This window comes from Melanotaenia boesemani, chromosome 18 (assembly GCF_017639745.1).
Source record: "Melanotaenia boesemani isolate fMelBoe1 chromosome 18, fMelBoe1.pri, whole genome shotgun sequence".
Lineage (NCBI taxonomy): Eukaryota > Metazoa > Chordata > Actinopteri > Atheriniformes > Melanotaeniidae > Melanotaenia > Melanotaenia boesemani.
The window spans coordinates 10,343,014-10,370,419 of NC_055699.1; the positions used below are offsets into that span (position 1 = coordinate 10,343,014).

Consider the following 27,406-nt stretch of genomic DNA (forward strand, 5'->3'; position numbering starts at 1 on the left):
ATACAAACAATTTAACTATAATTGATCAAATATTGACTTCTTCGTCTAGGCTATAGAAAATCTAGCATCAGTTGGACAATAAGGGACTGCAGCAGTGCTGGAGACAGATCAGTATTTACAGCACAACAGAATGGTTTGTATATATCTCTCCAGTAATAATAAACAGTTACTGTATATCACGACATCAGTTAAGGTGAGGACAAACTGTTTTACAGTCTCCAAAAAAGTAGCCCCAAAGTGTTATCTTTTCATAGCCCTCTGTGGAGGCAGAGACCTGAATAGGGGTTCCCAGAAACTCAATAAAGAAAACAGTTAGAAAACAGTCCCCTATTGTCACTCAACACGCTGATGAATAGCCATTTTCTGTTATAGTCAGTCTGAGGGAACCAATTCTAAGCTATAACTATGAGAAAAGAAGGAAAATTTCCCCTTGATCTTACTGGGCAGAATGTGGAACCCTGTCCCTTTTACAATAGAAATGCAAACAAGAGCTTACAGGTGTAAATAAGATGACATCCCTGAAGAGTTTTTAGGAATGGCCCATGATTTAAGATTGACAGACAGTATGAGTCCTCAAAGCTGTCACATTATTACTTTACATGATCATTTTTGTTGCAATGGCCTCCCAAAACACAGAGGTATACAAACAAAACAATGACCTTTAGATGGACTCTGGCAATTTGCAAAACTGTGACAACAATAGCTCCGGTGAGAAAAGCTGACTAAGGGTCAACAGTCTGATGGTGTGAGGCAGCTCTCCTGTGAACCATTGAACTGCACGAATAACGAAGCACCCAGAATGAGTTTTCCCAGGACAAAAACATTGGGAGCTGCACATTCTCAGTCAGCATGCTATCATATGGGAGTGTGCAAGCTAGGCAAGTGGAAGGTGGTATTGTGTGAATGTGCATGTTGTGGCATGTTGGTGGGAAAGGTTTTATGCAGGGCATTGATAGTTATGGAGTGAGACAAACAAACTGGTATAAAGGCTGTAAATGGCTGAGCTGGTGGTTTATGTGATGAGACAGTGATGTCTATGTCTAGTTATTAGACTAGCAAATATGAATATCTACTATAAAACTATCAATAAGCAAAAAACACAATCAACCATAATTCTTGCAATTGTTACTATATAAAACTAACTTAGTAAGATTGAAGTATGAGCTTGGATAACCTAAAATCACATCGGATATGTTTGTGAATATGTAGATTTGTTAATTACTCATATGTTTCTTTGGCCTTTATTGCTTGTTAAGCTAGCTGCTATTAGCAGAAATTTGCAGGTTATTTCTATCATCAATAAATAAATTTTCTCAAAAGTTAAATGTTTAGAAAATAAATTAAACAAATAATATTTTATCAATTAATAGACTGATTACTGTTTGGAAAAATTCAGCATTAGCTAGGACAGTCTGTAGCTAGTTTTTAACGGCTAGCTTGTACCCTGGTATGTGATTAGTCCCTTTTTCTCTCTATTGGGGCCTTTTTGAATGGAAACTTCTACTTTAGTGTTTCTCAGTCCTGGTCCTCATGACTCACAACCCAGCATGTTTTAGATGTAACCCTAAAACATGATAAAACACATAACCCTAAAACACACCTGAATTAAATCAACTGCTCGTTATTAGGCTTGCCAATAACTTGATGAGGAAGTTCACTTAGCTGAATCAGGTGTGTTGGAGCAGGAACACATGTAAGGGCAGTGGGTCCTGAGGACCTGGATTGGAAACACTACTCCACCAATATACTGAGTACAAGTACAGTAAGGATTTAGAATAAGATACTAACCACACTAGAATGCATGTATTCAACAATATGTGATTATTAAAGTGAGGGGCTTACCTATGCCAGGTTGTCTATCTATCTGACTATGTAATTTTCCATTGTGGAGCCATCAAGTAGTAAATTTAATTTAGGGGTCTCCTCTCCCTCCCAGTGGAGGGACCCACTACCCAGCATGTTTTAGTGGAATAAGAAAATCCTGGGTTCATCCAGTCTGGGGTTAAGAGCAGGGAGAGTTTCATCTTGTCTCTTAGTTTTGGTTGATCTGATAGCAGAAAGATCAGTTTTAGCCAAGTTCATACCTAATAATAATAATAATACCTAATCCTGAAAATAATAATAGTAAACTAGTATACTGAGAAGATACAAATAATTAAAAAAAAAAAAAAAAACGAGAGAGAGAGAGAGAGAGAGAGAGAGAGAGCAAGAGAGAGAGAGAGAGAAAGAAAGAAGCTCAGTTAAAACTGATCCTATAGGACCCCTTATAAATCTCTGACCCAGAATCCCATTACAGACTCAAGGGTTTAAAGTGATGGAGAATGAGACAAACATTAATGACTCTGCAGATTGTGGCTGTTTGTGGAACCTAAACATTTATGTGACATTTAATACTTTAGGCGCAATTTAGAGCCTTTATGTTGATTAGGCAGAAATCTGATTCCATTCTTGTGTCTACATGGTGCATATATTGTATGTCATAATTTAACTTCTATATGTTTATTCAGAGATTTTTTTAAAATAATTAACGCAATAGATGTCTGAAGTTGCTGATGGTGTGATTATTTACTGCTAAAATAAAGAAAAAGCCTGCAATCTAAAATTATGCCAATACATAATACACACAGAGGGAGATTATGAGGTGCAAGAAAAACCAATTCTCCACTTTAATAATTTATTTGGAATGTGGGGAAATACTTTATTAACCATGCTGACTGCCATGAAACATGTGCACTAAATAAATTAAATGTATTGTTTATGTCGGGTATTTCTTAGCAACATTATAAGGTGATCTACAAAAACATGCAGATCAAATGAAGGACATAAAGATGGATAAGCGGGTTTTACAAGAATTATTTTAGGAGAAATGTCTTGGAACTCTGCACTGTTTGATCTGACAAACTGTATTTCACAGAAACATTTTACAAGTTTTAGGGACATTTTGGGTCCTGGCCTTTAAACCCTCCATTTCCACATCAGGAACCAGTGGCAAACAGCTTTGTGCACACAAACTAGAGGCCCTTCGTGTTATTGTAACACTTAACTCATTAATTGTCACACTTTCTTCACTAAACTGCCCAAAAAAATTAATTTTATTAACTCTGTTGTCCTTAAATGTCTTCACAATCTTGACTGGTTAACAAGTGTACCACATGGACTTAAATGTCCCACTCTGAATCAACTCTGCATGTCACTCCCCACATTTCCTGTTTCCACAAAGGCAAAATACCCAACAAAAGTAATCTAAAGTCCAAAAATGTTATGCTTCAGAGCTTTTGTCAGCAGGATTAGCATCAGGGGAGTAATTGTACAATGGATTGAAGAAGGACAATTTGGCATCTTTCCAATTTGAGTCCTGCTGTGAAAAAAAAAAAGAGAAATATATCACACTACTGACTTCAGACAATCACAATAAAGTACAAAAGCTGTAATAGATACACCTCACCTCTACCTCTCTCCTCCAGGGGTAAACACTGATGGAAAGCCCATGACCATCACTCCTCTTGGGGTGAATGCCAGGACAGCAGCCTGGCCTTTTATCCGCTGATGAGAGCTGGTGGAAAAAACAAAGACAAGGAAAACGAAATAAAGATGATCCTTCATGCTAGAGAGAACATGAAATGCAGGCATAGTTAAAACCAACTGACCTGTTATGCATCTATAATTGCATCCCTAACCTCAATAAAACCTTTCATCATCTTCCATCTTCTACTGCTCTGTACAGCAAGTGTTGAAGTGTTAGATACCAGTTTACACCTACACCTCTCTATTTATAGCTGCATCCTCAGTGGCTGCAACATGAAAGCAAAAATGCATTCACATGCCAATACTACAGAATACACAAATACTTTTTTTTTAGATAATTAAAATACTCTATGGATTTTAAAATATTTCTCAAGTAAAACTATACATGCCATAATATGTACTAATTATTACTGGACATGTAGTAACACTGTACATGTTTAACTTTAGTGAAAAAAAAACACAAATTATCTCAACAATTTTCAATATTTCCCTTAAAAATCTCTTAAATATGTTATAAATTAAGAAAAAGGTCACATTTAAGTACCATTCTGTAAAATCTGATATAGATAATGAGGGCTAAAAATGTGTGTTGTTTTACACTAAGTTAATATTTAAGTTACTATTTCTTATTAGTATAATTTACCACATTGCAGGTCAACTAGCAAATTTACCATCTAAATCTTTAAAAAAAATAAATATCACATGTTAACTTTCATAACATAGCTGTAACTTTCAAAGGTAGATTAGATTAGGAATATAAAAGAAAAACAAAAAACAAAAATAATTAGCAAAAGTTGCACAAGTTGATATTAGAAATCATCATTCCGTTATTTTGAATGTTGTTATTAAACTATAGATATATAAATCTTCAGTGAAGTTAATAAGACATGTAAAATGTCTGTAAAATTAGTTTTATTCATAATTTAAAAAAAAAAAGGATTTTGTTTTGGTCTTTTGTTTTAGTGGGTTTTTGGTTTAGTTGTTGTTTTACTGTCTGGTTTCCTGTTTTATTTTGTAGTTCACCCAAATTTAATAGGGTTATCTGACCAAATAGTGCCCCTATAATTCTGTTAATAAATTAGGTAGGTATGCTCCATGCCTGTGGATATGAGCTTCCATATATTCAGAGGGCATGTTGCACCAGGACTGAAGCCGTGTGCATTTGTCTCTTAGGTGTCTCTAAGATTTCTGCTTAGAAATGATATAAAGCTAATACTTTCTGTTTATATGATTGGCACTTAGACATGATTGTCGTCATTTCAGAAAAGTCTCATTCTTATACCAGATAAAATAGCATGAAAAGGAACTCTATAATATCATGCTCCCTGACTGATCAGCTTAATAAATCTAAGAAATTACCAGTTTTACAACAGTATTTAGTGAACAAACTCAAAATCTTAAGGGAAATAAAAATTGCCAACCTGTATTTTATATTAGAAAAATTATGATCAATTCTTTTTATGGGTTTGTGTTATTTATTTTTTTAGTCTTGTGAACTCATGTAACCAGCTTCATGACAGTTGTGGTTCTCCAAATCACTCTCACTTTTATTATATGAAAAGCCCAGATAAGACTGCGTGTTTGTGTGTTTTTAGGCATACAGCTCACTTTTTTGTCCACATGGATCCACACATTATACAAATGGAGCAGCTGTGATTGTGTCATCTCCTGTGCTGGATCTTTCTCGGTGATAGCAGGAATAACAGTAGAGATTAAAATTGCGGGAAACAAAGCAGACAGTGGGCGGACAATAACAGGAAAACCTGTGTGATATAATACAACCCAGAGTGGACGACATGGAGCTTCTAAAGCCTCTCATCATGTAACCTTTTTGTTCAGAGTGCATTAGAAAAAAACCTGTTTACTAAACAGATTATTTTTGGCTTTGGAGCTTGTTCTTTTTGCTTTTGATTATATTGGTGGTTTATGGCTGTACATGCACTACACTGTGTACTGCATATATAACACACAAAGAAACACAAACTTACAGAGGTGCTCATAAACTGCAAAATCAATAATCCTAAATCAAAAATCTAATTTAGCAGAAAGGCTTGGTGATCACCTTGTGACCTCCTCTGATGTTGGATCCACTTATTAAATAAGTGTGAGCAGAATGGTAGAAGAATGAGATTTGTGTGTAAGGGGCCTGATGTTACGCAAAATGAATTCACTGGTGATTGATTGAACATTTCAGTGCTCTGACCTTTGCTCTCCAGTCCAAATCTGGATTATCCATCACCCCGTAGTGCATCGGGTCAGGTTTTCTGTGGAGCAAGCAAATGCACTCATCGGCTTCTTTATCATGAGCAGCATCATATTGGAGAAAAAATGGAGAAAACTCACTTAAGGTAGTATTTTTTCTTGCAAAAAGCCAGAACACACACACTGACTCCAGCCATGAGCAGCAGCAACCCGATGGTGATGCCAGTGTACGCTGAATCTAAGCAAGAGGGAGACATTTAATTCTCCTTTTAACTGCAGGGATATTAACTGCAGGGATGTGGTGATTAAATTCAGATGAGACAAATTAATAAAGGCGAGTGGGGAGGCAAGTTTCTTTATTACCTGGCGCTATGTCGGTTAATGTTGGTGATGGGGTACTGAGGTGTGGTTTCTTCTTCACATGGCAACGGTTTCCTGTCCATCCTGGTTGACATCTACAATCAGAGATAAAGTGACACCATATACTGTTTCTTTTAGGGATGTTATGATTGCATGCCGCAGAAAGCTATGGAGACTAACAAAACACATTTATGGTCATTGTCTATGTTCTTTTAATTAAAATTCCCCCAAAAGATCAAAACTAGGACAATAAAAAAAAAGAAAAATAAGAAAAGATACTGAGAACATGCTAACATATAGTCAGATTTGGAGAAAAGACTAAAAGCTTATAAAAATATATGTATAAAAAAATAATAAAATTCAATTGCTATCGAAACCTTTCTGTTTTGACACTTGGTATGACAATAATCTGTTGGACATGTATCATGGAAAGTAGCTGCAAATAGCTTGGTTGGCCTGGCAAGCAGCATCTCCGGGAAAGAAAAGTAAGTTCCTCTTCTTTCCGTCTGAATCAGCTCCAAGTCAACATCTGTTCAATATCAGCTTGATTTCTGAGCGACATTGACCCGCTAATGCAAAACACACAGCTCTCAGCGAAGCCAGACTGTATCATTATCATTCAGAGGGGGTCAGCGTTCATATTGTGTGACAGTCTAGCTGTGGCAGTGGGCTGCTCCTGGCCCGGTTCCCTGATGGATTCTGCTCAGCAGAGTGGAGGAGCGTGATGCAAATACTGAGCCAGAAGCGTCCTACCAGTGCTTCCCCCAGGCTCTGCTACAGCAGGGCTGTTGTCATTGCTGGAAGAGTTTCAGGAGCTCCATACCACACCAAGCAGTGAATGGTGGTGGTAAAATCCTCTTACATAATGAGAGGAGGCAGCGGTGGCGGAATGTCAGGCAGGGGAATAAACAGGAAGGGGAATTAAAAACAAAAAAATGAGGGAGAGATGACACTTGACAGAAAAAAGCAGTCAAAATCATGCCCCCTTTTTTTTTTAATCTATTTATTGCGCTCCAACATAAAATGGAAACTTTTATTTTAAAACAACAAATTGATGTTAATAAAAATCTAAACAAACTCCACAAAAAGAAAACAGGGTGGTATCTGTGCTTGACTGACAGCAGCCAGCATCTGAGCAGTTGCAGGGAAATTAGTGTAAACAAATGTGTGGTGCTGCTCACATGTCATGTGCAGACTTCTGGTTTATACTAAGAGTAAAGCCAGAAGATGCAAATATCTGATCAACTGCTGTGTACAAAGTTCCCCATATAGTATATATATATATATATATATATATATATATATATATATATATATATATATATATATATATATATATATAGTATATATATATATATATATATATATATATATATATATATATATATATATATATATATATATATATATATATATATATATATATATATATATATATATATATATATATATATATAGTATATATATATATATATATATATATATATATATATATATATATATATATATATATATATATATATATATATATATATATATATATATATATATATATATATATATATATATATATGTAAATAAGTGGTCAAACTGACACACACAAAAATTATGAATACTGTGAAAAAACTAAATGCATGGTTCTTACATTTTGTAGCTATTTATGTCTCTTTCTTGCATATCTGAAACTTGTGACAGGAGGATGGAGAAATGTAAATCTCTCATAGAGTATTCAATGATGCATAATGATGTTAGCAGATCCAGCAGTAAGTCTCATAATTGAATTCTTCCTTTTATAATGAAATCTCTTACTGCAGACATTTCAAACTGCTGATGCAGACAATCAAATTTATAAATGTAATAATAATAACATTTATAAAAGTTCCAACAGAGGGAGGTTGTTTGTCTTGACTGTGTTTATGAAAGGTAAAAACTAATATATAAGCATTAAATCTGATGTATGTTTTTTTTTTTTTTTGATCCACTCTCTATGGCTGAGTCCATGTTTAAATATTGACTGGAAGAATCAGAGATTCCCAGGAAACACTATGCTGGTGGACAAATGAAGGCAGAACCTCCCTGTTGAATCTGGAGGGGATAAGCAGATTCCCACATGCTTCACGGAGCGTGTCTTTTTCAAGGAAAGAAGCAAGACTGATTGGATTTCCATGTTTTAAGGCTCACATAGACAGATAAAGAATGGCAGGGAGAGTGGGAAGAGCAGAAATTATACTCATCTTTGTCGTGCATGTTTCTGAATGCCATTGTGTGCATTTGTCCGAATGGGGTAAGACAGATTACAGCGGGTGAAGTTGAACTTACAAGCAAACTGGTCCAAATTTCCCAACATAGCATGAGCCATGAGCCAGGCAAAATCCTGGAGGACAGTCTGCAAATGAAGCAAAACAAAGTCCCCATCACAAAACATCATATTAAGAATAGGAATATACTAAAAAATAAAATCCTGAAATGCTTTTTTTTCTGGTGTGTTTACTAAAACTAAAGTGAGATTGTGAAGAGAGCAGGAATCTTTTGCTATAAAATTAGTACCGGATCTTTTTGGTACAGCTGTGGCAGTTGTTCATGTCATGTGGGCTTATTATGGTATGCCATGGATAGCACGGGTAGCGAGGTGCAGAGGAGGCAGGGCTTGGCACACAGATCCATTTTTCCCGAAAGGAACACTCCCCCAACCGGTGGGTGAATGTTTAATCTTGTAAATGATATGTGATTAAGTTGATAAGATGTAGACAGATAGGTGTGTCTAACTGCAAAAAAATGCACAAACATGATGGTATGCATACAATAGCTGTTGGAGGACATTGCAAATGCCAATGTGTGGAGAGAGCATGTTCACAAATCACACAGATTTACTGGCTGAAGATGAAGGAATAGCAGCTACCCTCATGTTTTAATGTGAACATCAAACTTTATGTGTGCAGTCACATTTGTTTTTGCAGCTTGTTTTTGCAGCCATGTAAATGAGAGAAGACATTTTTTTTTTATAATTCAGCAACTAGTTCCACTCTGTGAAGTTCTTCTTTGCAGCTACAGGATTTGACATTGTTGTTTTGGAGAGGAAGATTTCTAATATAACTCTGTTTATCATTTATCGGAGGTGCCAAAGCTGGGATACTGGCTTGTGCACATGTCCTCATTTTTACTTTAATATTTATAGATCTAAAAACTGGGCAAGATTGGTTGTGTGCATAGATTAATAATCACAGATTTTCAAGTTTCCACATGGTTTTCACAATTTCAGACTTTCAGTAAAAAAAAAAAAAAAAAAAAAAATTTTATACATGAGGCTGCAGAACCTTGTGGGAATGGGCCATCTGCTGCTGGACTCCTTGCTCTACTTGTGGATGGACAAATAGATCTTAAGTTCTATGGCTACATATTCATTATTTTGCTGCAGAATTAATTTAAAACGCATCAGATGGGGCACGTTATATACATCACTGGTACATCATACTTGTGTGTATTTTCCTTCAACCAGTACATCTGATCGATGTCCGACCTTTCCTCCATTGATTATATGGTGGATTCAAGGTTTGCTTGTTACAAGTATATTTTAAAACCCCAATGTCCTCTTGTTTAGCCAGTGGTTTCATGAGTGTGGTTTGGCAATGGATGCATGCTTAATGGGAGGTTTTAATGGATTACATTTTGGCATCTTGCAGTAACCCTGGAGGTGTGCTTAAAAGACTTTCTTAAAACAACCAGTGTTGAAACACTGCAGAGAACCAGTGTTTACTGTAGGTTTGAAAGATGTAAATATAAGCAAAGTTTTGGCATATCTTATGAGCTTATCAGTCTGAAGAAAAAGGAGGTGAGAGTAGAGACTTCATGGAATAAATGTGCGATCAAAGGTAAAATGCAAAGCAAGCGATCACCTTCACCTTTATCATGCACTGCTGGAAGTGGAGTTGTTACGGTTTCATAGTCAGTGCAAATCATCACGTCAGGAAGGTATAAAATAAAGGGCTAGCTAATAGCAAAAACAAAAGTGTAAGATAAGTAGAGATGTTACCATAGCAGCTGGATTCATCTGAGTGGAACGGTAGACAGTCGGTAGAGTGGTCACATCGCATCAGTAATGGGATACAGCCAGGCGAACTTTCACACACCAGTTCTCCCAGCTCACACTGCAACAGAGCTGGTGGAAAATATGATGAAATTTAAGGAAGCTGACTTTCTCAGATTAAGGCCTGGTACACACATAAGGATTTTTTAAATCTGATGACATTTTTTTTATCTGGTCGAGACCTCACACATAAAAATAAAAAATCAGGCATTTAACAGTTTTGATGGTACTGTGTGTGGTGTACTGTGTGTGTGTTCACAAAATTGCTTAAGTTAATTGAAGTTTAAATCTCTTAAGGTCTCACCGGAGCATTTCAATCAAAAGTCTGCACTTTGGAGACCGTTGTAGCGCCTTAAATCTTTGCTTTTTACATTTCTTTTTATTTTTTATCTTTTAGTCATGCTGTTTTAGATTTAATGATGTCCTTGTGGTAATTGTTCTGTTGCAGGACCCAGTTGTGTCCAAGCTTTAGTTGTCAAACAGATGGCTTTGGTATACAGATGAGTTAATGGTCAACTCATTGACTGTGATGTGTTCAGGTCCTGGATAGTTTTATATTTCCAGAAGACCCTCAGGCTTTGGGATGACATTCTAAACAAAATCACAGATCTGAATGAGTTATGAATATTAGCCCACGTGACTTGGGTTAATACTAGTAAATGAATAGAACGTTGCTCTTTTCTTCAGAGCAACACATTTAGTTCTCCAAACAAATGTCCAGGTGAGAATGCAAGTGTTAACTTACGGCAGCTGTACTCATCCTCTCCATCAGGGCAGTCCTGGACTCCATCGCAGCGCAGTAAGGAGGGGACACAGCTATGATCTGAGCACTGATAAAACCCAGCAGGACAAAGATCCTGAGGAGGAAGAGTTCCGGGTATGAAGGTTGGGCAATTCTCTTCATCAGACTGATCTGCACAATCTGGCTCTTTGTCACACTGCCAGCTTTCTGGGATACACTGAAAGGAATATGCACACTGGTACTCATCTAAAGCACAGGTCGGAGGCTTGGGAGTCACTGGTCCTGAGGGGAAGATACATACAAATAATTAAACATCTTTTTCTGTTTTTATTTAATTTCTTTTATTTCTTTTTAAAGTTTGTTTCTAATGCACTTTTTATTGCTTCCTACACTTTAAATTGCCTTTTACATAAAATATGCTATACAAATAAACTTGCCTTTCCTCTAAACACAAAGATTAACACATTTAATAATCCCTTATTAATTTTTGTTTATACACATTAACCATCATTCACTGAGTCTTCTCAGAGGATTGTTTTAAGATAAGATCACAAAACCTGCCTCTTCAGAAAGTTAGTGAAAGAAGCAGTTTAAGAGTAAAGGAAGAACTGGATGGCAAAGAAGAAGAAACAACACAATATAAATGTAATTGCTTTTCCTCCCCATTGCCCTCTGTGCTGTCCCTCGGCACTGACCCAGTCTCCACAGTGAATTTATACAGACCTGCAGGGCAACAGGCTCCATTAACTCAATGCACTTCCCCAGAGGGTCTATACTGTTTATATGGCAACTGAGGCAAGGAGAAAAAATGATGGTGCAAAGAAATTGTGGATAAAATGGGGAAAGCAGGAGAAGGTGAAAACTGGAGGAAATGAAATAAAAAATGAGGAGAGTGCTGGAAGGATAGAAAATGATGACAAACAAAACAGAAATGCAAAAAGGGCAAAATAAACTTCAACATCTTTTACCTCCGACCACACACTCTGCAGTGTACGAGATGTCATCCAGGGCGATGTCTGTCCACATGTCTCCACCCACCTCTGCCTGGAAGGTCACTCTGAAAGGTGCTGGATTGGACAGGATGACATTTGCGTAGGTCCACTGTTTGCCATGGTTTCCAGTGGTCGCCCACATCAGAAGACGTGCACCACTGGATCCAACAGTATAGACCTGGTGAGTTTAGGTGACATGCTGATTTAGATCTACTGCAGTCCCTAAACTGAATTTAAAATGCACTGAAGCTTAACGGTTTGAATCTCAGTATTTCAGTGCTTTTAAGTCTCCAGTTGCTTCATCTCAAACTACACAAACCACCTCTGTTTTCCTGAAAATAAAGCATCACCTGTCTTTCCTGACCTTCTGCTCTCCTAAATCTCCTTCATACATACATTCTTTAACAGTGCTTTAACACAAATCAAAATGAGGCAGGATACTAGTAGTCAGCATCACCACTTCTCAGCAGGAAGTTTCTGGGTTGAACCCTCTGGTTGGCTGAGTGTTTTTCTCCTCATGCAGTTCAAAGATAAGAAAGTTGGGGTCAGTGATTCTAAATTAGCTGTGAGTATGAGAATGTGTGGTTGCGCTGTGGACTGGCAACCTTTCTAGACCTGTCCTCTTGCTCCATATCAGCTGGAATACACTCCAGCCTCTCACAACCCTCTAAAAGGGTGAACAGTATCTGGCTAGATGGATGATTGAAATTTTGTTTTTGCTCTAAGTTACAGCAAATCTCTTTTTTTTTTTTACTTTTGTGAGTACATGTACAATACTTCCCATCTAATCAGACTTTGTTTTTAGCATTTGCCTTTTGTTTGTTGTTTTGAAATTAATCAAGCAAACAAAGACACTTGAAGAAGGTGGATATGATAATTAAGAGTGTAAGGTGATGTGCTTTGATGGATTATTTGCAGGCAGAGACTTTTATACCCTCCTGTGGGTATTCGCTGCTTGACAGCCAGCAGAACATAATGTGGTGATAGGCTGAACAAAACAGGACAAAACTTCTGACAAATCCAAAATAAGCCTTCAGGTTGGCTGTGATGGATCATCTGATGGCAAATGACAGTAAAAATGTCATGATTTTAAGTTTGATGCCTAATAAAACAGAATTAAAAGCCTTTGAGTCATTTATGGAAATGTGATTGATATTAGATCACCTTCAGTGTTCCCATCTTCTGAGAGCCGTACATAAAGAACCAGAAGCGCAGATGACACAGGCCGATACTGGCAGGAAATGTACTCCTGGTTGTCATCTTGGCAAAGTCACCCTCCCTTTGAGTGGCTGAGTGTATGTACAGGAAGTTTCCTCCTCCACCTATAAAGATAAATTGAGCCAAGATGTGTTCATTTATTCAACGAATGGCTTTAATATGTCCACTTGAAGAACTGACATCATAAAGGAAAATCTTCATCTTAACCATCCAATTTCAGTTTTATACCAGGAAAGAAATTCAATAACTTTATTCTGTTAGTTCCAGTATACATGATATTTAGACAGAAAATGGTCATTTTGAACATTGCAGCCTGCAGCCAAAAGCTGCAGAGAGCTTCCTCAGATTGGCTAAGCTTGGGGAGGAGATGCCATCTATGTGAAGCCAGAACAAAGTAAGATTTTTCCACATGAGCTAAGAGGTCAGTACAATCCAGAGGGCACAGAAACCTCAGCTTCTACCCAAAACACTGGATTCTTCTTCTGTGACTTTATAACAGTAAAAAAACAAAACAAAAACAAACAAAAAAAAAAAAAAAAAAAAAAACAAAACCCAACATCATTAAGACATGCAGATGCTATTCCATCATCTGATAATGTATGTCTGTCTGCAGGACCATCACCCTTGTTCTGTGCCGTTGTGTGTGTTACAGATGGTCAGGTTTATTGATCTGCCTTGTAGTGAGTTCACAAGTCCATCCAGCATTGAATGACCACGTTCATCTCTCTGATCAATAAACTCCACTAGCCAATAAGAATGACACTCATTATGAAGGGGAGTTACAGCTGCACTGCCATCCATGAAGAAACATGACATATGGTCAGTGTATGACAGAAACATGATGTATCACACGAATCAGAAATTCCAAAACTAGAATTTCCACTGTAAAATGGATTATAAAATTATTTAACTTGGGCTTTAAAAGTCAACAATCCACCTTTTAAATATTTAAACTTGTCCTTAAAGTAAGAAAGAAGTAATTTAGCAAAACAGTAAACAGTGTGTCCCTAAATAATTACTGCTTCATTATCATTGTGAAATAAAGCAAAACTGCCAGTTTCCCCTCAAATTATACCCACTATGTAAATCTGTGATAACATTCTTTCCATGCTGTTAATCTTTATTCATGAGAACATTCTCTCATCAGTAAGAGTTCATGCAGCCAGCAAAGGAAGCAGCATCAACAAACACTGTCAGCTAGAGTAAATTACAATAATTAATTCATGCAAATACAGAGATGGGACATGCAAAAACGATGACATTGCCTCTTATAGAATGAAGCAAATGTAAGGTTTTCGTCTGTATAAAAAGTAGAGTTCAAATTATCAGCATTGCTCTGCACAACGTAAACAAGGCCAGCTTTGTTAGGGTCAGTTTGACTCAGACTGACATTCATCAGGATGCTTTATTAACCCTGTTTTCTCATGGCCTTCTGAGGTTCCTGTTTCCCACCTGACAAGCTGTGACTACAAAGGCATTGCGCTGAGACGCCTGAAAGCTGAAAACATGGAGGATGTCAGGAGAAAGCAGAGGGTCTTTGTTCTTAATTTTGAGAACGCTTTTTTTCTGACAGCATTATTATTATCCACAAAAGAAAAAAAAACACGGAAGAAAGCAAATGAGGGAAGAGACGTGTAAACATAAACATGAGAGTTGCTCAAATTTACAGATGGACATGTGCTTTTTTTGTTAAGAAATTGTCAAAAGTGTGGAAAACCATTTAGTAAGTAAACTTAAATTAATGCCAGTTGCTTCATAGATAGTGGCCACTGATTGTTTTTAACTACCATTGAAGCATGTTTGTGTCATGAACACTGTGGTAATCAGGTGGTTGTAAATGTGAAGATTTAGTCAGCCTCATTTTTGCAGATGATGTTTTAATATTTAAACAAGACATTAACTTTTACCTAAAAGTACAGAGCTATGAAAAACTTTAACCACAATACTCTATAAATACACGCTGTACAGAAGAAGGTAATATGTATATAATCCTGGTATTGTTAATCATTACCCATTCAAGTCATTTTGCATTCTGGCTAATATGCTCACTAAAAATGTTTCTTAAGTTCATGTGTCTTTTCAACATGCAACTAAGCTCTTCATTATTGCTGTAGTCATTTTTTCTATGACTATAATTTCATTTTCAGTCATCCTAGCTTTGTTATGTGATTGATTTATTTTTCTGTGCTGATATAGTTCTGTTTTGCAGTAGAAATGAGACTTTTTAACAGTGACTGGTGTCATGTATATAACTGATTTTTGATTGGCTGGTGGACTGAGACGATGAAATCAACATAAAAGTAGAATTTACTGGACCTTGGAGCAACACAGTCTTTTGACCTACACTGCATTTCAGTTAGTTTCATACGAAAGTCTAGATTTAAATCCTCTTTTTTTGTGTTAATTTTTAGCATTAAATAGTGAAAGAAGAACGTGGTTTCAAGACTTTTGCTTTCCGACATGTGTGTGTTGAGTGCAAAGAACCCTGAGGTCCATAGTGAGTCAGCCCAGCTGCACTGACAATTACCCTGGTGACCTGTTCAGGGTGTACCCTGCCACCTGCCTAAAGGCACCTGGGTTAGGCTACATCTCCAGCCGTGACATTAATATAAGTATAGAAATTGGATAGATGGATGACTGGAGACATCTAAGCTGTTGCAAATCACTACAAAATCCCAAAAACTGAGTATATAAGGATTTGTTAACATCTAAGTGAATGTCTGTTGGGATTAACAGAAGAAATCTGGTGGAATATATTATTGTCTTAAGACAATAAGGATGAATTGATGTGCCAGAAGAGCTCTTCTACAGAAATCACTGGAAAATTAGCACTTTTAATAACTACATGATTAAATTTAAACCTATTTTACCACCTAAGATGAACAAATTCCAACCAGTTAGAATAGTGAAATACTGACTATATGTACGTGCACAGCAATATTCCAACTAGTGACTATAATCTAAATAAGACCACATTCTGTTATAGTGTTTAAATTTGTTGCAAACATGAAATCTTAATCCTATTCCTATTTATATTCTGTAACGTCCAGTTATTAATAGCCCACTCTTACATTAGCTTCCCTTAAAACCAGCCAAATAAATTCTATCCATATTTCTCTTAAACATGGAGCACAGGCCACGTGGTTTTATTTCTCACTCTAAAAATGTGTCTTTCTTTAATAGTAGCTTTCCTAATTTTCATTGAACTCAAATTTTACTTACAAACAGACCTGGCATCTCTGGAGCTTCTAGCATGCAACGTAAAACAGCATAAGATTGTATGACACCTCTAATACATGTAGAATGTAAAACTGTGATTACGGCTTATACTTGTGATTGAGATTGGCATCCTTAGTTCAGCTAAATTTAATGTTTTTATTACTTTATGACTTTATTCAGGTTAAGTTCATCAGAAAATGCTGTTTACATGATTTTGTCTTTAGTATTGTGGTGCGTGTTAATGCAAATGCATTTAAGTTTAGCCAGTCTGTGAATATGAGCCACAATGATTGACTTTTGCTACATCTACTGTAAACTCTGCTCCCCGTGACTGGACTTAACTTCAGTAACTTCTTTTATTAATTTTTTTTTCTGAAATTAGCTTATAGACTATAAATAACCTATATAACATGCTGAAATATAATATAAATATAAGTATAACTTGACCTCTTTAAAACTAAGAAATCAGGTTTATATCTAAGTCTGGGTTGTGTAAAACTGTATCATCATGTAAATGCCAGATGTTGATGAAAAACAGACTGATCAATGAATAATCAATGGACTAGTCCTAAAACTTTTTTTTTGAGTAAATTCCTTCTAGTCAGCATTGGTTTCTTTGAACAGTGACCACAAAACAAAGCTTTTATAACCCCAACCAATCAAGTTTTGAACTTTAACCATAATGAGATCTTTGACATACCATTAAACGCATGTATTATGGTTTTTTAAAAGCATTGGAAACTGATGCTATCCTGATGTTAATGTCTTGATTTTGTTGTTTAACTTGGAAACATGTTTGTAAGTATATCTTCTATGAGACAGAGTTGGCAGCAGAGGATGGACAGACCTGGGCTGTGGTCACTGTCAGGTCCAGTTCCTGGTGTCTCTGTCTTTTGACCGATCCTCCAATCAAAGTCATCATCAGGGTCTTGAGAGAGCTGGCAGCTTACTTCCCACTTGTCTTCCATGTTGAAATTACAAGCACCCGGTGAGCCCAGTATGTGGCCTAGAAGAGAAAAATGTAGAATGAAAAGTTGTTTTTCATCTCTGATCGATCCATTTCCTCTACCAAAGGAGTACATTTTCCATTTTGACTCACCGCAGTCCATTTCATCTGATTCATCAGCACAGTCGGCCTTGTTGTCACACACCAAGTGGGACTCAATGCAGTGGCCGCTTAGACACACAAAGTCTGAGACTGCAGGACAACTACCCGACTCTACTGCACCTAAAACAAACATGGACACCCATATGAGCACTGCACCTTTGCTCCTCGTTTCAATTAAGACTAATTAAATCTAGGTTTTGGGAAGAAAAAAATGCTATAAAGCACAACCAAAAAAATAAAAATAAATCAGTCCTGCTCTCATCAAGCGAGATGGGCAGCAGAGACTGTGGTAAACAAAATCAGACAAAGGTTTGTTTGGGAAATCAAAGCCTCCTTTCTCTATCGTCTTCTTGTTAGAGACCAAACACAGAGAAAGGAAAATAAAAGAAGTGGATGAGAGACTACACACATCTGTGTGGATGTGTATATTGTCAAACCTCAAAAACAGAGACATTTAATGATGGCTGAGATGAGGAAAATGTTGCACTTTATTCCAGGAGGTCAGCAAGGTTAAATCTGCCACAGAATAAACTGAAAATCCATTTTGTTGTGCATCTGAAGTTTCACATCTTGTTTTGATGCATATCCTAATTCGACTGAAGATCAGTATTTATGTGTCCCTGTGTGAGTGTGCTTATATTTGTGTGTGTTTGAGGATAAAGACGGCCTCGGCAGAGCAGAGGAAACACTCCACATGTTGTCCAGGCCCGTGCCAGGTCCTGTTTAATGTGAATCTGTCTTGGACATTAACTTCAAACAGTGTTTATCAGTGACTGTCATCATAAAGAAACTTTCTGCCTTCCAGACATATGAGCTCTCAGGCTTCCTCAGTAATAGAATCAATTTCATACCACAACTATCATCTGGAAAAATCATGGCAAAATTTCATAGCGTAATCTTTTTAATTATGAAGATTATTGGAGGAATAATTTGATAAAAGAAGGAGAGTAGGAGAGAAGTTTAATGTCCTTTAGTTCACATTATGCAATATAGGCAGAACTTATATCACTTATTTCACTCAAGTTTCTATTTTCTGAGTCACTTCTACCTATATGCTACTTTACTTTAATCCAGCATTTACAAAGACATAATTTAATTCTTTAAGTGATATTAAAAGAGACAACTTAGGCTTAAGATTTCTTAGCTTAAAATATGTGTTAGCAAGAAATGAGTACAAATATTTGAAGGTTTGGTGTAATTAAAACTAGTTTTAAATATTAAAAAGAAGGCAATAAGAAGATTTATACTTTCCTTGTGCACAAGGCATCTATAATTTATGTGTAAAGGTTTGCTGAATACCAACCACTCTGATTACTTTGCCAGGTGGTGAGATTTTTTATAAAACTCTTGAATTCAGTGCTCCGTATTAGTGGAAACTTTAAAACCTTTCCACCTCCAATACTTGCCATTCACTTATATTGATTGTACTTGACTTGTGTCAGTTTTAAAAAATTGGACATAAATAAAGGATTCAATTAACGGGACTGCATTTCCTGCTGAATTTGTGGATTTTTTGTAAATATTCAACATAGTGTCAGCTCTCTCTGTGATCAGTTCAGTTAAAAAAGCTCACAGCAGCTTCTTTGCATTGAAAGGTTTTAGCTGAGGTTATTTGAATGATGTGTGATGGTTTCAGAGGGATGGGGAGCCACATACACAACACTAGAGAGAGGTTTTCTTCTCCAAACTGAGGTTCAAGAAGTAAACCGGCCAGCCAGAAGGAAGGCAAAAGAGTCACAAACCACACAAGGATGCTCACAAATAACCTTTAAAACAAACAAGTGGGCTTATTCTAGAACTTAAAACCATTTCTTCTGTTTTTATTGCCAAAGCTCTGCCTCCAACCCTAAAAAACTGGTACTAAACTAGCACCAACTCTTTGCTAGACCAGAGCAAAGAACCACTTATGTCCAGGGCTGGGGCTGGATTTATGGGGACCTATGGAGACATATTTTTAAACCCCTTGGTCACAATAAACATCATTCAGTGAGCCGTTCAGATTTTTAGGGGAGAAATAGGTCACATTTCCAGCCCAGAGTATTGTTCTTCATCCTCCTCATATTCATATACTCCCAACCCTGTTCATTGAAGTTTGAAAGTTCACAATCTTTCTTTTTGCTCTTGCATTAAATTCTCATCAGCAGCCAATAATCATTTACTATAAGATAAAAAAAAGAGCTAATAAAGCTCTGCCAGTAGTTAGTTTCATGCTTTATATCCTGTTTAGGAAGTCTGACTTCTTCTTAGGATACTTAATTTCTTCCCATGTTGGAAGGCTGAAATTCTGTTTTGCCATTAAATACACTAACCTTGGTATTTAGAAACACAATCTTTGGTTAACAACACCCCAAATAAGCAACAACATTAGCTGTTTAAACAAAGCACAGGGTAATGGACTGACAAAAAAAGTCCAGAATTACAGAGCCAATATGTCACACAAAGACAATCTGGGCCATAAATGATCTTGTCCTTGTGAGTTATTATAAACTGGACAGTTGGAGGTAATAGGAGAATCAAAACAGTTGCTCAAGAAACAGAGCTGAGTTGATATCTGGTAATCACTACACGGCACACACTGTTTAGATTTGTGTTTGATTTTGTTCTGACAAGTAAATGTAGAAAACAATCTCAGAAGGTCAAAACAAATGCAGGTTTGGAGTCGAGCGCCTCGGTTTTTCTCCATCGGATGATGTGGAAAATGATGAAAAATAAAGAACAGGGTTTGGTCAAAAAGAAAATTGTTAAATTGTGTGATGATGGTTCATGTCACATACTTGGAGCACAGTCAATGAACTCCAGGTCGTCCAGTGCAGCTCCGCCGCTCACGTCCCTGAAGCGGATCCCTTCAAATATCACCTCAAAGTTCCTGAGCTTCCTCAGAGGGACCACTGCTTGGTTCCATTTGTTCCCCTGATGCCCTGTTTTATTCCACACCTCCATTAGGTCGTACTCCGTCTTTGGAAAAGAGATGGTACAGAGAACCACGAGGCATCATTTCACATACTGTTCTGGTTTGAACATGTGAAAATGATCAGTCAGAAACATAATCTTCTACATTTGTGCAACTTGTCAATAAAGAATAACTTAAAGGGACAATGACCTGAAACTACTTTTCGACAAAATGCTGCTGGGAAAAAGTAACTTCCATCTAAGATGAGTCATTAAAGCCTTGTTAGCACAGCATGAATAAGTTTGTTCAAACCTGCTTTTTAGCCTGAAATCCTGCTCTCCCAGACTTATGTTAATGGATTTCTCTTATGCCACATATGGAACTTATTACAAGAAAACCTCAAGTACATTCTCCTGCAAGCCCATTCTGCGTTTTCCCATGGTACTTCCCAGACACTAAAAATCATGATTAATCCAGCTTTGAAATAGGAAATGTGACTTTTCTCTACAAGCCAGCACCTCACTGGCGGTTTTTAATGTCACTTCAAGAGCATCAATGAGACATTTATAAAGATATTTCACATTATATTAAGAATAGCTTCTCTGTTTTGCCTCTTGGCAGAAAGACATATGAATACATCTCTCTCTCTCTCTCTCTCTCTCTCTCTGGAAGATTTATCTTTTGCACACTATATGGGAGTATCTAGGTCTGCAATCTACATTTTCAAACCTGGATAACTGATCCATTAGTCTTCTATCAATTTGCTAAATATTTGAGACTGAATACTGTTTTAATTAAATTCATTAAAGCATCTTTACATGTGTCAACATGAGTCCTCATAGAACTACTGGGAAAGTTATACTTTTTCATTTTCATGGCTCAAAACCATGAAATTGATAATAAAAACAAAAGCAATTAATAAACTAAAATAAACTGTGGGTGGAGACTAAGCTGGCCTACCAAGCACAAGCTTGGGAGCACAGAAAGACAAAGGTTTTTCTTGTTGGCATGTCAGTGATGTAACACCAAAAAGACAAGAAACCTTAGAGATGCAAAACTGCTCAAAACAACCAATTTACACCTACGAAACAGCAACAGAGAGAACTCCACAGTTACATGGAGAATAAAAAAAGACCAGAATGTGATGCAAGAGATGAAGTCAGCTTCAATGGACAGCAAACAAAAATGAATAAAAAGTCATTGTAAATACAGATAAAACTACAGCTGTGACACACTGAAAAACACCAAAGAAGGGCTGCTACTAGATGCAAACAAACAAAAAAATAAATAGAAATAGATGCTATGTTAATACAAAAAAAAATGAAAACTAACTGTAGGAAACATAAGAAAACCAAATGCAAAAGGGATGAAAAGAAAAAAATAAAGAAACAAACACAAAAGATATGTAAAACGTGAGCTAGAAGTTACAAAAGGAGCACAAAGAGAGGCAAAAATCAAAACACATGAGATTAGTTTGTAGTAATTGTGTGCACCATACAGCCGGGGTGACTGGCTTCTTGTAGAATATTAAGGCATCTTTTACCAGTCTAATTTATCATAATCATTTCATTATGAAAACCTGAATACAGTTTCCATAAAGTATGATAACGTTGTAATTTTAATTCAGATGCCTGTGTGAAATGGGCTCAGTGTTGTCTCCTGTGACTGCAGGTCTGACCAGTGTGTCTCCCTGCTGCTAAAGTGGTTATTTTACTGCTGTCCTTTCCAAATAGAAGTAGACCAAAATGAGGTAATGAAGATACTCTAATAACTGCTTTACTAGAAACATCCTCTTCCTAAATTTTATACTTAAATGTTTTCCAAATTATAGCCCAGTCCCTGATGGGACGAACACAAGCCTTGCACCAACCTGACAGCTCTGTGGTGGTAAGCACTGGCAATATGGCCTGAAAGAGATTTATTATGAATCTTATCCAACTTAGTGAGATCTTTTAGAATTTATGTGCTCACACAGACACACACACATACTTCTACACTGCTTCACGCTGGAGGTTATTCAAGTGATTGTTAAAAATCTATTTAAGCTTCAAGTCAATATGGAGAGTCCTTATGTGGTTAAACCAGTGTTCATGAGTCTAATAGTCAGACTTTTTTAATCGGTTTTTAATTGGTTAGATCTCACTATTGCTGTACTTAAAGTTGCAATATGTAACCAGGGGCTTGACTGCAGTAAGAAGAGTCCTGGTCTAGTGCACTGAAAACCAAAGGACAAGCAATGTCACATTCTACTCTGCAGTTTGAAAGCCTATTAAAATGCACCCTTGGGTGAGGCATGCATAGGCTGTCTCCCCTGTTTGTAGGGCCCTGGCTTGAAATAATCTTGTTATAGCGAGAGTACAGCACAGATTAATAAATAGCATTACAGCTAGACTCATTCAGATTTGTATCGCTGAGTAAAGGCTCACTCTATAAAAGCAGTCTAAGAGCGACAGACCTGTGGATGATGCGGGCACCCATAGCTCACATCAGTTGAGGTGTTTATTGGATCAAATTTAAAGCTTTATTTCCTGAGTTCGCAGTCCGAGCAGCACAAACACAAATTCACTCTGCTCAGAGTGAGAAGTGCATATACAATCATTTAATTTTAACCATCCCTGGGGGGGGGGGGGGGGGGGGGCAAAGGAACAAAGTTGTAATCACAAAAAAATGTCTCCTTTATTGCACATTGAAATCTCCATATATCTTAATCACATACTGAATGTTCCCCTGAGCTAAATTCCAATTTGTATTCATTGCTTTTTCATTGTCTAGAGCAGCTGGAAGCTGTTTTTCTGTCAACTCACCTTCTATTCAGAGTACATCCTCTATTATTCTCTGCTACATCAGAAAACATCACAACGCAGAGGGAATATTAGTATTGTTAATGTGACGTGCTGTAGTTATGCTTCAAATCCAGAACATGCTAAAGTAATTACAGTACAGTCAGCTGTGCAAAATGAAATTCTTTCTGAAATAAGCATGACCTTCTCTGAAAACATGTCATTTGGATGGCAGCATAATGTAGCTCCAAAACCTTTATATGTTATGCAGCATTAATGGTATCTTCACAGAAAGTTACACTTGTCATGTGAACTAATGCTCTTATGTACCACTACAGATACTGACGTTTGACCTTTTGAGAGGCATGGTACCAAAAAAAGATGCAGTATTTCTGGAATTTGGTCTTCTTTATATATATTTTTTTATCTTTTTTTCTTTGTATGATAGAAATTTAGTTTCTTTTTAATAAATGAATGAAGAATGAATGAATAAATAACTAAACAAATACGCAAATAAATAAATAAAGCAGTAATAAACCGTGGATCAAACAACAAAAATGCATGGAGTGCTACTCGGGTGTTTAATAAACTGTGTTTACAGCTATGCAGTGAGGCCTGATGATCACAACCACTTGTTTTCACTCTTGTACTCTGCATACAGATATTTCTATATATTGTCTACATCTATTTCTGTTAATAATATGTGGATGACCCCCCTTCCCTTTTTTTTTTAATTCTATGGAATTCTAATTTTTTTTTTTTTTTTTTTGTATTTGATACACAGTCTTTGTAAAGTACGAAATCTTCTTCTTCTTTACACAGTCATGTGACTTCACTGTTATTAACCAAGGCTGACTGGTTTTCAGATTTTTATCAAATTTTATTTTTCTATTCTTTTGTTATGTTGCTCATGAGCCAAGTTGTTTGAAATATGTATCAAAAGCAAATAAACTAGATAACTGCTTTTTAGATTTTACATGTTATTTAGTCTCTCTGTAATATTTATATTATTTATATATGTGTATATATATATATATATATATATATATATATATATATATATATATATATACACTACCATTCAAAAGTTTGGGGTCACCTCCCTATTGAATCCCATGGCAAAGTGACCCCAAACTTTTGAACGATAGTGTGTATATATATATATATATGTATATATGTGTATATAATCCTTTTTACATTTTAAACTTGCATTGATTTGCGAGTTAAATTTAAGACTGAGATCTTACTTTTACAGTCCAGTTTGCTCCTGAGTTCTGACACTTAACAATGTGTGATGATGTGATGTGTGATGCCAGGAGATATAAATAAATGGGTCTATTGAGTCCTTTACAATAAAACAGGTAAAAGTATTCCCCTCTGTCTACTCTGCATCTCTGGTGTCATTATAACATCCTTTGTACTTAAACCTTAAAGAAGGCTCACACTGCATTTACTCTTTGCTACTTTTAGAGTGTGTGAGTGTGTGTTTATCCAAGTCTGCTTTTGCAGATGAGCATTGTTTGTGTTAAGGCAGCAGCTTGGACACCAGCAACATCAAGGCTAAAAATGGTATATTATAGCTCTTAGCTCAATGCAAACATAATCTGTTTTTGAACCTGCGGAGTCATACATGCTCCTGACATCATTTATGTGTAATGGGAAGCTATTGCAATATAAAATGGGACTCAGATGTTAATTTTCTTTGCGTGTTTCTCTCCCAAACACACAGTGACAACACACATCACTTACTCTCTAAACTCCCACACGAGGACATGTGAAACTACCACCCTCTCAGTCTCTGTAAGGATTCACTGCCTCATTTTAATGTCATTTAAACAAGAGCTGACCTTCAAAAAAAGGTTAAATTTTACATTTTCCATCCGTAAGTGAGAGCATAGAACATGTAAAACGGTCCACATACATTCATCATCTTCTCCCTCTCAGAAAGTCATATAATCAATCTCAGAGCCACAGGGCCTGACTAAAAACCTGGCAAATCCCATCATTTGAATTTCCAAGACCCCACCTGAATCAGGTTGCAAGGTAGAATCAATAACAGAGAGTATTGGGTAATTAAAATAAGCATCAGTGCATAAAACTTTCACACTTACAGGTGATACAATAAGTGTATGAGCAGTGTATTAAAAATGTAACAAGGGTTGTGTCCAGTCACACTTATTAGAAGAATATTCAATACATAATTAAAATAAAAAGTTATGTTTACTTTCTCTCTTAAGAAAAAAAAATCAGCTATGGTACTTTTGTTAATTATGGAAACCTACATCTCTCTTTCTCTCTCTCTTTCTCTCTCTCTCTCTCGCTCTTTCTATGTGTATATATATATATATATATATATATATATATTTATTTATTATAATTTCTCACTATTTTTTATATTTTTTTTTTACCTATTTCTGGAGCATCAAAAAAATTGTTCTAGGGATTCACACACAAGGATGTACTAAGAATAATGGGTTTGCTGCTCATACAAGAGTTTGTCTTTCTACAAGGATGAATGATTCAATACTTACACTTAGACTCAATCAACCTGACAAAGTTAAATGAAGTTGAGAAAAGGATGCAGGCAGGTCAGTTTATTCAGCAAAAAGCATGTAGTTTAAATTTCCTAACCACACATGCACAAATTAGATGCCTTACTAGGAAGCCTTAAGAAATGGCAGCGGTGGACTGAGCCCAGATAGTAGGGTGGGACCGCTCTGTGAGATGGAGTGACAATGACCCTCATCTTTTTCCTCCACCCCCTACACACACTTCACAGATCAAACAATAGTGACAAGACTGACAGCTACATCTCTCCTTTTTTCTAATTACTAAAGCTACCAAACAGCAGAGCAAATATGATGTGTGTGTCAACTGTGTGAACTGTGTCAAACTGGAACAATTTCTTGTCATTACAGATTTATGCAAACAGATTTGGATCAAAACAGGTTTACCTTGATAAGTAACCGGATGGTTCCTGAGGCCATATGGGAAATGTAGTACCAGAAAGAGAGTTTGCAGATTGCACTTGACTCTTTCCAAATTGAGCTCTTAATATGAGCTTTGTCACCTTTCAGTCCCACTGGTGTTGCTTCCAAGTAGACAAAATGACCTACAGTGGGAGCAAAGAGGAGAAGAGATGTAGAAGGAGGACACTGACATTTATTACAGGAATGTCATGAAGATAATGTCAGGGTAGTGAGGTTCAGGGGTCACCTCGTAACCTTGGACACACCCTCCAATTTCTAACAATTTTCTGACTCAGGGAAAACTCAAGGTTATTAAGTCAAGTTAAAATCTTTTCAAAGAAATAGACTGAGTGTCAGAAGACAAAATTAAATAGAGTATCTTCCATGATGTGTCCTTGTTTCAGTCTAAATATATTGTAATAATACTCAGACTTGCCAATTTCAGTAACAGCTCAGATCTGTTGCTCATATGGTCTGCTGATTTTTATATGCACTTTAGTTATTATTCTTCAGCTTTCTTTAAATTGTTTTTTTATGGTCTGTATTTGTACTTTAAGTAATGTTTTTTTGTGCCTTTTATTGTTAATAGTGTAACCCAGTATTCCTACCCCAGATATAAGCTGCCTTTATGAGAAATTATTTAATCTTTTCCTCAGCATCAGTGTTTACCCCTGTCTGTTTAACAGCAAAATTAAAATTTCCTATGTTTACTATTTAACATTAAAATCATCCAAAACACAGGTGGATTTCACTGCAAAAGTGTCTCAGACAATTTTGGATATTTTACAAATAATCTTTAACTTTCGTAAATAAATCATTGACAAAGCAGCCAGAGCAGGACTGTCAGGGAACATTTGTAAACATTGATTGAATTTTAAGATATAATGAACTTCCATTACTTCTATTACTTGTTTCTGCTTGTTTTCTATAATACTGACTCAGTAACCAGATGTTTTTCAGAATCAGCCAGGAGTGAACTTTTCAGAGTTGCATTCAAGGTGCTTAGATGAAGCACCTCTTTAAAAGCTCTTTCTAAGCAAATTTGTATTTGTGTTTATTTATTCATGTATATATCTCCTTACCATGCACCTTGTATAATGGAATTTCAGCAGTGCATCAATCACTCGTATGCTCTGCTGCTGTACTCTTACATACTGTGAAATAGCTCATTGATTTTGTCTGAGTCCTGAATTAAATACTGTGGAGAGCTACTGCTGCAATTTGGCTGTAAAAGGTGAGAAACTTTCATTCTATTTGTAAAATCAGCCAGAAGTGAAGCTGAACTTGATAAACTATATACAATGATCATTCAAAACA

General features: G+C 36.4%; 1 protein-coding gene across 1 annotated transcript in view; it reads right to left on the bottom strand.

The window, feature by feature from the left end:
* Positions 1-2,714: 2,714 nt before the first annotated feature.
* Positions 2,715-27,406, bottom strand: part of malrd1 (MAM and LDL receptor class A domain containing 1) — a 50,515-nt gene continuing 25,823 nt past the window's right edge. The window contains exons 19-32 of the mRNA XM_041968823.1: positions 26,075-26,232; positions 20,225-20,405; positions 17,442-17,570; positions 17,190-17,348; positions 13,070-13,227; positions 11,882-12,083; positions 10,917-11,195; positions 10,118-10,243; positions 8,407-8,473; positions 6,091-6,182; positions 5,869-5,965; positions 5,729-5,789; positions 3,446-3,553; positions 2,715-3,358 (exon numbers count right to left, since the gene is read on the bottom strand). Coding sequence (XP_041824757.1) covers positions 3,260-3,358; positions 3,446-3,553; positions 5,729-5,789; positions 5,869-5,965; positions 6,091-6,182; positions 8,407-8,473; positions 10,118-10,243; positions 10,917-11,195; positions 11,882-12,083; positions 13,070-13,227; positions 17,190-17,348; positions 17,442-17,570; positions 20,225-20,405; positions 26,075-26,232 — 1,916 coding nt within the window. The 3' untranslated portion in view covers positions 2,715-3,259. The remainder of the gene's footprint in view (positions 3,359-3,445; positions 3,554-5,728; positions 5,790-5,868; positions 5,966-6,090; positions 6,183-8,406; positions 8,474-10,117; positions 10,244-10,916; positions 11,196-11,881; positions 12,084-13,069; positions 13,228-17,189; positions 17,349-17,441; positions 17,571-20,224; positions 20,406-26,074; positions 26,233-27,406) is intronic.